General features: G+C 38.7%; 1 protein-coding gene and 1 pseudogene across 1 annotated transcript; one reads left to right on the top strand and one right to left on the bottom strand.

Annotated features, from left to right (window-relative positions):
* Positions 1-451: 451 nt before the first annotated feature.
* Positions 452-2048, top strand: LOC138330954 (uncharacterized). The gene is made up of 2 exons (XM_069278424.1): positions 452-613; positions 1130-2048. The coding sequence occupies exons 1-2, from the start codon at positions 461-463 to the stop codon at positions 1679-1681; spliced, it is 705 nt and encodes a 234-aa protein (XP_069134525.1). The 5' UTR covers positions 452-460; the 3' UTR covers positions 1682-2048.
* Positions 2049-8388: 6340 nt separating this feature from the next.
* LOC138330725 (uncharacterized protein KIAA1958-like) lies at positions 8389-9103 on the bottom strand (annotated as a pseudogene).
* Positions 9104-12116: the final 3013 nt, after the last annotated feature.

Here is a 12116-nt window from a genome sequence, read left to right on the forward strand (position 1 = left end):
GTTGGAAATCCTTTTTCAATCCCCTTTAGACCATTGTGTGAAATGGAGAGGGATTTTCCTTTAGCCATTCAGGTATGTTTCAACTACTAAGGGAAATACATCCTTTTAGAAAATCAAATAAGTGTATCTTCAGATATTGGAATAATACGGTTTTGGTTTCATGCATTTATCATTCTGTGCTTTTATTTCAAATTTTAAATACTATTTTTCCTCATTTACATATTAAAGTAAATTAGTTGCAATTTGAGTTTAATTGAATCTTTGAGCTTTCTTCTATATGTATATCGCTCTTAATTTAACATGGCTTCAGTTATTAATTTTCAAGTTTGAATTTAATAATTATGATGTTGGGAATATATTAGGCAATTTAATTAATTTGCCAATTAGTTGGCTGACATATTTCATATTTTGTTTTTAGAAAATTTCTAATAAATGTTTATTTTTCTTTCAGAGCTATGTCATGCATTTATTGCACCATTTGCCCCAGTACATCAGGCATTTTGGACCCCCTTCAAACTTCTGGATGTATCCTTATGAAAGATTCAACAAGACTCTTTCCGAATCCATCACAAATTCGAAACACCCAGAACTAAACGCGGTGAAGAAAATGGAGGTAAAATTCTTTTTAATTTTGATATTGAAAGTTCAGTTCAACAAATGTTTTCCATGTTCATTTTGCCACAACATTAAGTAAGAGGGGGTGGGCATATCTGTAGTGTTAACCATGTCTGTCCAGTTGCATCACATTCTCCATATTGAGATAAAAAAATTATTGTCATTTAGATATGAATGAGACATTGTAGATAAAACAAAAGCTAGAAATACATTCATATGATATAAAACTGATTTCACAAAGTCCAAATATTTTTTTTGTATTAAATCAAGGTATTCCTAAATCAAATGAAAGATGTTTTAGTCCATGCATTTTAACTGTTACGGATACTAGTAACAAGAAACAAACTGATCTGTGCTCTCATACATTATTCATTCATAGAACCATTTAGTATATTGATCGATGAGGTATGACCATAGCTGTTAGAGGTTAACGTGCCGCTAAAAAAATGTTTGTTGTTTCTTACAAATTTACTTGTTATCATATATAATAAACTCATTTTTTCTTTATTCACAGATGCAGTGGTTGCTGACAATGTTAGAGAGTAGCGGATTTCTGGAGCCACTTCGAAGTAGACCAGTTCCAAGGAAACTTGAGAATTTGCATTACTTGCATGCTGGACAGTACAAGCCCAAACATCGACAAGCTGACCAGCAGGAGCAAGAGGCTCTACTTCAAGTGTTAAAGACATCTGCTCTCGCTAACACAGACATCACAACATTTCACTACGCGAAGAGGACCATAGGATCAAGTGAAGTGCTATACCGGGATTCGTTTGTGGAGCAGCCCAACCAGCGCTCATCAGCTAGTGTAATTTCATGCCAGTTACCCCAAGGGCAGTTTGTGGGAAAAGTGCAGTTCTTTTTCACTCATCAGTCCAGAGAGGAAATTCATGAAATGGCATACATTGACTGGATTGGGCAGCCCCAAAAGTGTGAACAGTCCTTATGTTTTATGGTGAGGAGGACAGCAATCCAGCCACCCCCTCCTGTGATGTGGGTCTCACAGCTGTCTGCACCATTAATCCATGCGTGGGAGGATGATCTTCTATGGTTACCAACAATGTAAAAGACTTGTGATGGTTTTGTGAATAGACTTGTCAGAGAGATTAATTTGGGTCTTTGGTTCCATTGTGGCGCTTGAGATCAAGTTGACCGAGCCAAAGTTCCCTAATTGCCCATGTTTTTGTGTAAATATTTTTATTTCAAATATTTTTATATTGTATATAATAATTTGAATGTAATTTGGGTCTTTGGTTCCATTGTGGCGCTTGAGATCAAGTTGACCGAGCCAAAGTTCCCTAATTGCCCATGTTTTTGTGTAAATATTTTTATTTCAAATATTTTTATATTGTATATAATATTTTGAATGTAATTTGGGTCTTTGGTTCCATTGTGGCGCTTGAGATCAAGTTGACCGAGCCAAAGTTCCCTAATTGCCCATGTTTTTGTGTAATTTTTATATTGTATATAATATTTTGAATGTCATTTGGGTCTTTGGTTCCAAAGTTCCCTAATTGCCCATTTTTTGTGTAAATATTTTTAAATTGTATATAATATTTTGAATGTAATTTGGGTCTTTGGTTCCATTGTGGCGCTTGAGATCAAATTGACCGAGCCAAAGTTCCCTAATTGCCCATGTTTTTGTGTAAATATTTCATTTCAAATATTTTTATTTTGTATATAATATTTTGAATGTAATTTGAATCTTTGCTTCCATTGTAGTGCTTGAGATCAAGGGAAGTTTTTATTTATTGAATCACTTTGGCATCGGTGTCGGAATTGACAGGTTAAGGTACAAGTGTTGAAGAACTGATATCTATAACAACATTAATTTTACATCATAAGTGTTGTTATGGGTATAAACTGTCATTTAAGGGAAAAAATGCTGGATTTCGACAATTTTAAGAGGCTCAATGGGTCAATGATTTCAATAATTTAAAATTACAAGTGTTGTGATGATATGTCATTTAAAGGAAGTAAATACTGGATTTTGAGAATTCCAACAAGCACAATGGGCCTAAATAATCAGGTTAAGGTTTTGTTGCAAGTATTTGAATAACTGTTATTTAAAACATTTACAAATATTCTAAGGATGAAAAATTATAATATTTATTACAATCTGTAATTAACAATTGACAAGTTATGGGTTTTTAGGGTTCATTTTAGGGTTAAAGCAAGGACTTTGAGAAATTTTGTCAGGCCAAATTGGTATCCTTGTACAAGTACTTTCAGAGTAAGCGTTCAGATCTGTCCAGCAGCCAATTTTTGTATATATATTACTTTTATTTCAATTAGTTTTTAATTTACCTATAATATTTTGAATATGACTGGATCTTTGGTTCCATTGTGGCGCTTGAGATCAAGTTGACCGATCCAAAGTTTTCTTATTGCCCATAATTTTTGTATATATTGTCATTGTATATTACCTTTGAGCTTGTAATATGTAATAAATGCCCTGCAGGTAGGGCATTAGAATTGTACCTGCTGTCCCCATTGCATGATCGTAAAAGGCGACTAAATTGGGATCTTATTGTTCTATTCTTCCTAACGTCTAACCAGAAACATATATACATAGAGATTAAAAAGTCCTTGTTTGTCTTTGTTGACAGGCAGGGGTATACTTTGGGTTTATAGGCACTTTCCCTTTGGTAATTACTTTTAAGTACATTCTTTTAAACATGATATTTCTGCATCAATACAAAGTTTAATCAATTTATAGTATGGTTTGATATCAATTGTCCCGGTTTTAATTTGATTTAATGTGATTTTTCAAAGCATGAAAATGTCCAACTTTACCTTTTTCGAAAAATCAGATATTCAAAACCGGAAATACATCTTGTTTTATTAGTATATAAGTTGAAATATTTTTTCTTTCCAAAATCGTAATTTTATAACATATCAAAGTTATTCTGCTGTATTTAGCATTTAAGAGTATATCTTAAAACCCTATAGCACATACAGAAGTACATCTGCCGATCGTAAAAATGGCAGAGTTGCCAATTTCTGTTTATATATGTTTCTGGTCTAACCTTTATTGTTATAATAATAAGTTAATGATATTGCTTAATTATGATAATAAGGGTTGTAATTATGCATCCCGTAAAAAAAGATGCCATTTACAAATATGACCACTATTCCCCGGTACTTCATATGTCAGTATACAGTAGGCTTCGACATGTAAATCGGATTTTGGAGCCCCAAAAATAGAAGAGGAACAGTTATCTCCCTTTCCAATAAATATGAGCGATGCATTATAAAATGACAGGAATATTTCCACATGTAGCCGAGAATTTTGCTAAAAAAATGCCCTACAAAAAAATCCAGAGCGTAGTTTATCCATTTCCGGTGTTGATCCAATCAAATGACGGTTTAATTGTCAACTAAGAATGCAATATTAATGTTGTAACCATAAATACACTAACTTTAAGGCAAACGGCTTACTGTTCGGCAACAAGGATCACTGCACCTTGTAATTAACATACAAAGACGGGCCACTCATTAAAAAAATCTCACAATTTAATCACAAAACACCATCAATTACAAATAATTATTTCATTTTTATGCTGATTAACATAAAACCACGTTCGTAATTTTTGCAAATGCCTGTATGCAAACAAAATAGGAAGTATACCCCCAGCGAGTTATCTCCATGCAAAAAAGGCTTTTAAAGAAAAGGCTTAGTTAAATAAAGTCCAAAATAATATAAGATGCCTGTTGAATTTCAAATATTTAATAATCACATTTTACTGCCCTGCAGGTAGGGCGTTATAATTGCACCTGCTGCCCCTATTGCATGATCGTAAAAGGCGACTAAATTTAGGACCTTATCTTTTCTCTTCTTCCTAACGGACTTGATCTTTCCTAATGCCTTCCTTGGCACTGCCTCATTTTTGGCCTTGAGTTGAGCGTTCGCCCCTGTGAGGAAGGCTCTGGGTTCTGTCCCTGGCCGAGACACACCAAAGTCTATAAAAGTGGTAGTTTCTGCTCCTGCTTAGCGCTCAGCATACAGGGAGTGGGACGACTGGTTCGCCCGTTGTCAGTATAATGTGACCGGGTGGGGTATGTTGCTTGGTGTCTTCGGCAGCATGCTTCAGTGATATAGCACTATAAAAGGGCAACAGTTCCACTATACAAGAAGACACAACATGAATATACCACAGTCTCCTACAACACGCACCTCGCATAACATACACGCAACACATCACATGCATGGGAGGCCGTCCTTACATGACCATAGCTGAATACGACGTTAATTAATCAAACAAACAAAATTACTGCCTACAGTACGACAGAATCTTAGATTACGTGAAAATTACACAAGTAATATTTGATGCTACATTTTTTAAAAATAAAGTTACTTATATTAAAGAATATAATTGACATCAATCATATTAATTCCTGTTATATCATCCGTTTAAAAACAAATTGAAACAAAACTCCAATGGTCATATTTACAAAACTATTACTAATCAAGACGGATTATATAATTATACAATGCATCATATCATTTCAATAACAAGAGTCATTCGACATATTAATTATGAATAAACTTTGGATATACACCGAATGGAAGTTAAAAGAATATACGTGTGTATGAAATAAGTAGAATTAATTGATTTTATCACATCAATTATTTATAGCATCTAATACAGAATACTTAACAATAACCTCCTTTTTAAAAAGTCATTAAAAGAGATATATATTTTATATCTCATTGTCAAATATTTAGTATCTTAAAGTATAAACATTGATTTCTTAAACATATGCGTATTAGTCAGGCATCATGGTCTGCTTTTGTTTATATTCTGTGAAGCGTTTCTCAATATCGCCAAACGGGCGCAGGTAAGTGACTGGCACGATCAAATCGGCTTAGATAAACAGCCAAGCAAAGATGGTCTGTCTCAATGCGTCAAAACATGCTCGCTGTCAATGATTCGGTGTTTATACAGGGATTGGACTGACGATTACTCAAGAGTACGTACTACTCAGTGTCATGTACTACTCAGATTTACTATAAAGCTTGGCTCACAGAGAACAGAATTTATTCATCATGGATAGTTTCCAGTCCACCATGCGCCGTTACCTCTCAGACGACCAGGACAAAGCTTGTATTATGGGACATAGCTTCATTCGACGACGAATCAACAGATGGCAGAGAGACGATTTACCCCTACCAAACTTCTCATTTGATGCCTTTGGAACCGGCGGCCTGAAGCTACCAACCCTGTTGAACATCGTGTCGTCGTCAGACTTTTCGATGTACAAGGTCGTCTTCATCCAGGCGGGCGAGAACGACATTATGGACGGGACCATGGCCAGCAACAAATGCCTGCCTACTACTTCAAATATATGACACTTTGAAGGCACAAGGAGTTTGCGAGGTTGCGTTTGGGGAGCTGTTTCCGCGGCACAGCTATTACTACAACAGACGTGCATCCCTTCTGAACCGAGTACTACAGAAAACTCACCCAGACAAAGTATGGTTTCATGGTCCAGACTTAGCAACTACCAACGCCATTAAAAGAAGCGACGGCACCCATCTGATTGCTGAGCGGGAATTTACCTTTTCCGAAAGCATTGAAGACGCTATCCTAACTATGAGGCAGCGTTGAGAAAGAAGGCTTCAGCCTAATTAAAAGGCCCTTTTCAGGGCCAACCAATCTCCTAAAAAGCGCATATAATTCTTGAAAATACGCACTATCCATAGCTCGGATATTTTTTATATTCGACAAATATATACACTCAACAACACGCATTTTTTTTAACAATATTCTGTAAAAATCAATATTATTATAATTGGCGCATGGTAGGTTTCATAGCAATATAAGCAAATAAATGCAAATAAAATATATTAATGTTTATATTTAAGACAATTATTAAATTAATCGCTTTAATAATTAAAATTATTTCTGATATATAGTAATAAAGAGCAAACTCATGAAAACATAGATATATTTTATTTCCATTTATGCACCTGACATTAAAAATAAGGAAGTCGAGAAGGATGTCCGGTTTTGTTGACCGTGGCTAGTATGAATCAATGTCTTAATTATGTTGAACCTCTTTACGGTTCAGTGGTGTTTACATGTTTTCAATATTAAAAGTAGGCTTAGGTGCTAAATACGCCATTTGTAAGAGAGTGGTCGTCATCGGCGACCAAACAGTAGCAAAGAGATTGACGCCGAAGGTGTTGAGTGAACGGTAATTAGCCAAGTGATTGACAGCTACGCGGCGAAATATCAAGATGTAGCCCCGCCCGATGGAAATAACAAGGCTTGATTGACATCTTGAATGGTCGTCGAGCAAACGGGTAAAAATAAAACAAAATGTATGTGTAACAATCATACAAAAACAACAATAAGCAAACTACGCCAAACAATAAAATTCTTTTAATACCTCTCGTCTCATTGACTTGAAACAGACATACAAACAAGTAACAGATATTAAAGTCAAGTCTCTGTTATAACCACAACAGAGACGGACATTCTCTATTTTTGTTCAAAAAACCTTATTGTGAATTAAAAATTGAGACATCGTTCACATAGTATCAAATATATATTACAAGAAACAAATCAACACTATTAACGATTGAATACCTTTTTATTTTCCCATATACATCTGTAGTTGTGAAGATAATTATCGTATATATAACGCAAGTACGAGAAAAAGAGTTCACATAGTAGCAAATATATATTACAAGAAACAAATCAACACTATTACAGCAATGATTGAATGCCGTTTTATTTTCCCATATTCGTCTGCAGCTGTAAAGATAATTATCGTAAATATAACAAAGTAGAGATATCGTTCAAATATATATTACAAGAAACAAATCAACACTATTAATGATTGAATGCCGTTTTATTTTCGCATATACATCTGCAGCTGTGAAGATAATTATCGTATATGTAACGCACGCATGAGAACAGAGATGTACACTATTAGAAATTGAGACGTCATTACAAGAATACTGTTTTATTTCCCCACATCACATACATGATAACCCGGAAAAACCGTGCATATTTTATCTCGGAAATCGACACATTACCGATGTCAAACACTGCTAAGCCTGAACGGTGGCTGACTAGCACAAACTTGGCAGTCGGCCAGCTCTTGCTTTGCAGGCATAGCAGAAACACAGGTAAACCCGCGCGCCGTGCCACGTACGATCAGCCGTGATCGACAGCGGTGGGGGACCATCTAATCTTCAGCAACAAGGCCTAATCTAAAACGACAAGACCTAATCCTGGGTGACCGGTCCCATTCCTGGGTAACCAAGTCCTAGAACTCGTGAACGGTCCTAATATAATAAAACTTGTCCTAGTCTACAGCGGAAGTCCTATAAAATAGGACTTTGCGTAGTAAATTAGGACTTTTCTATCTCCTAGTGCATGATGACATGGATATCCAATGTCAAAGTGTTAGGGTTACACAGATAGTATACTCGGAAGAATATTTTGAACAAACATAATTCAAATCAAGCTTGCAACAGCACGCTGGCAAGATCGTACACCCGCAAGATCGATCAGAATCAAGACAATCCAAATTAAACTCACGATTGACCCTAAGCCACCGCCTTCTTGGAGATCTACGAACCAAGGGCTCGGCATGACCAGCCATACAGGGCCCATATTACCTCTCGTCTAACCGGAGTCTGAAGCCAAAGTAGTGTGTAGCAGTAAAAAAAAAGAGCAAACCCTATTCAACCACCAGGACCTTCTTCCCCCGGATACGAGATGCAACCCACGGCAAACAGGTTGGCTCAAATTGGAGCTACTGTGAAAGCCAAAAGTGGTGTGCATCCGCATGAGAGCAGTGCACCCAGTCTCGGGACGTGGACCCAGCTTTCATGGAGACCACCTCCTTCAGTCCTCCTTTGTAGGTTTTACAGCTTCTCCCAGTGAGTTCGACGTATTTCCCGAGGTGATCACTGTCGATAATGAACTGCTCACATGTAAGACCATGATGTTCATCGTGTCCTCTAAGCCCGAAAAGTTTACATGCGTAGAAAAAAAAACAGTACATTGTAACGACTCTGCAGTGTCAGCTCCAAAAACGCCACTTTCCCATATTTCAATTCATCCTCGGGCATCAATGGCTGGGCTTGTTTTATGTTTGTTCCTTGTCCGTTAGAAAGAAGTTCCTTCATTCTCGCATCCAATACCTTACGGAAACTGTTGAACACGCAATTTTGAGAGTCCAAAAAATTCTTGTCAGTTATATTACTATCTCTCAAATGACGTAGAAGTCCACATACGATTAAGTATAGAGAATGTGGAGGGTAAGGGGTTCCATCTCTCTTCCTCGTTTCCATAACAAACCTTGACAGGAAATAGTTCATCTGTTCACCAGTCATTTCAAGAAATTCCGGGATCGTTTCACCACCGACGGCATTTCCATTTTGGCGCCAACTCTCAAACACACCCCTCGCCCAAGCAGTGTTCTTTTTAGTGTTACCATTTTCCTGTTGCCCGATTAAATCGTTCATTTTTTGGGTAGATACAGCTTCTCCTAAACGTTTGTTTTCTAAATTAAGGACTTCAGTCTCCGGTAATTCTAAAGCAAATGACACTAGTCTATCTAGCTCGTCCGTATGTATTTCCGCTTGTGAAATTAAAGAAACGGGCTCACAGTATTTAGCAACACATTGCGTAAGAAACAAATCATCAATTCCGTCAAAAGCCTTCACATCATTTTCAATAACCTTGCATGCTTGCGATAGATAATTCAATGTGTCCAACTCGTCTTCTTGTAACGAAAGAAAATCCAAGTCCTTTGCAGGTGCCCCTAATTGAATCGGTTGATTGATTTTGGCCCCGGGAAATTCTGTAGGAAATGGTCCGACAGTCTAGACAGAACGTCACATAAGCCGCCTAATTGGATGTTGATTGATTTTGGCGGGAAATTCACCAGAAAAAATTGGTCCCCTAGAAATGGTGACAGTTGATTGACAACCAAGATACAAGCCATTTATTGAATGTTCCCTTACCCTCCACCCATAATGTGTGTCCATAAGTTTTAAGGGTACTGTTCCCAAAAAAAAAAATACTTCACCACCCTATCGTGTTTCATCGAGTTGTAAGGTTACTGCTTCCCACCCAACCTCCACCCCTATGGAGGTCCATTGTCTAAGGTATTGTTCCCACCCTCTTCATCTATGTTTTCGTAGTCTAAAGAGGTATTGTTCCCACCCTTCCCCACCATATGTGTGTCATAGATTTAAGTACTGTTACCCACCCTCCTGGTGTTATGAGAGTCATAGTCTAATATATAGTTTCCAAACCCTCACCCTCCCTATGTGTGTCATAGTCTAAGGTATGTGTTTCCCACTCCTCCCCACCCAATGTGTGTTCATAGTCTAAGGTACTGTTCCCTACCCACCCCCCTATGTGTGGTCATAGTCTATAAGGTATTGTTTCCCACCCTCCCCACCCATCGTTTGTCATAGTCTATCCCCACCTATGTTGTCATAGGTCTAAGGTACTGTTTTCCCCACCCTCCCCACCCTATGTGTGTCATAGTCTAAGGTACTGTTTCCCACCCTATGTGTGTCATAGTCTAAGGTATTGTTTCCCACCCTCCCCACCCTATGTGTGTCATAGTTTAATGTATTGTTTCCCACCCTCCCCACCCTATGTGTGTCATAGTCTAAGGTATTGTTTCCCACCCTCCTCTACCCTATGTGTGTCCATAGTCTAAGTTATTGTTTCCCCACCCTCCCCACCCTATGTGTGACCATAGTCTAAGGTACTTGTTTCACACCCTAATGTGTGTCATAGTTTAAGGTACTGTTTCCCACCCCTCTCTCCACCCTATGTGTGTCATAGTCTAAGATACTGTTTCCCACCCTCCCCCACCCTATGTGTGTCATAGTCTTAAGGTACTGTTTCCCAAACTCCCCACCCTATTGTTGTGTCATAGTCTAGAAGGTACTGTTTTCCCCACCTCCCCACCCTATGTGTGTCATAGTCTAAGGTACTGTTTTTCCCACCCAGCCCCTATGTGTGTCATAGTCTAAGGTAAATTTGATTCCCACCCACTCCCACCCTATGTGTGTCATAGTCTAAGGTACTGTTTCCCACCCTCCCCACCCTATGTGTGTCATAGTCTAAGGTATTGTTTCCCACCCTCCCCACCCTATGTGTGTCATAGTCTAAGGTACTGTTTCCCACCCTCCCCACCCTATGTGTGTCATAGTCTAAGGTATTGTTTCCCACCCTCCCCACGCCTATGCGTGTCATAGTCTAAGGAACTGTTTCCCACTCTCCCCCACCCTATGTGTTGTCATAGTCTTAAGGTACTGTTTCCCAAACTTCCCCACCCTATGTGTGTCATAGGTCAAAGGTATTGTTTCCCACCCTCCCCACCCCTATGTGTGGTCATAGTCTAACGTACTGTTTTCCTCCTCCCTTCACCTACATCAATGTGTCATAGTCTAAGGTACTGTTTCCCCGGCCTCACCCTATGTGTGTCATAGTCTTAAGATAGTTGTTTCCCACCCTCCGCACCCTAGTGTGTGTCCATAGTCTAACGTACTGTGTTCCCCCCACCTCTCCCCACCACTATGTGTGTCAATAGTCTAAGGTATTGTTTTCCCACCCTCCCCACCCTATGTGTGTCATAGTCTAAGGTACTGTTTCCCCACTCTCCCCATCCTATGTGTGTCATTAGTCTAAGGTATTGTTTCCCATCTTCCCCACCCTATGTGTGTCATAGTTTCGTAAGGCACTGTTTCCCAAACTTCCCACCCTATGTGTGTCATAGTCTAAGGTATTGTTTTCCCACCATCCCCAACCTATTGGTTTCGTAGTCTAAGGTATTGTTTTCCCAACACTCCCCGACACGTCTGTGTTCAAAAAAGTCTAAGGTACTGTTTTCCCAAGTTTCCCACTCCTATTGTGTGTCATAGTACTAGAGTTACTGTTTCCCCCACCCCGCCCCACCTTATGTGTTTCATAGATTAACGTATTGTTTCCCACCCTCCACACCCTTGTGTGTCATAGTCTTAAGGTACTGTTTCCCACCCTCCCCACCCTACTGTGTGTAATAGTCTAATGTATTGTTTCCCATCCCCCACCTACCCTATGTGTGTCATAGTTTTAAGGCACAGTTTTCCAAACTTCTCATCCTATGTGTGTCATAGTATAAGGTATTGTTTTCCACCCTTCCCGACCCTCCACCCACCCTATGTGTGTGGATAGATTTAAGGCGATGTTTCCCATGATCTTCCCACCCTATGTGGTTTCATAAGTCTAAGACACTGTTTTCCCACCCCTCCCCACCCTATTGTGGTCCAAAGGTTTTTAAAGTACAATGTTTCCCCACCTTCCCCCCACTTATGTTATGTGTCATTAGTCTAAGGTTTACTGTTTTTCCACCCTCTCCAACCTATGCATGTCATACTCTAACGAACTGTTTCCCACCCTCCCCACCGTATGTCGTGGTCATATCCCTAAGGGTATTGTTTCCTCACCCTCCCCACCCAAAGCTGGGTCGTAGTC

This window comes from Argopecten irradians, chromosome 9, assembly GCF_041381155.1.
Source record: "Argopecten irradians isolate NY chromosome 9, Ai_NY, whole genome shotgun sequence".
In the NCBI taxonomy this organism is placed as follows: Eukaryota; Metazoa; Mollusca; class Bivalvia; order Pectinida; family Pectinidae; genus Argopecten; species Argopecten irradians.

Bases quoted from the DNA above. Each gene is read 5' to 3' on its own strand.
- LOC138330954 (XM_069278424.1), top strand. From the start codon at position 461: ATGCATTTATTGCACCATTTGCCCCAGTACATCAGGCATTTTGGACCC. The intron at 614-1,129 runs GTAAAATTCTTT...CTTTATTCACAG, and splicing joins ACGCGGTGAAGAAAATGGAG to ATGCAGTGGTTGCTGACAAT.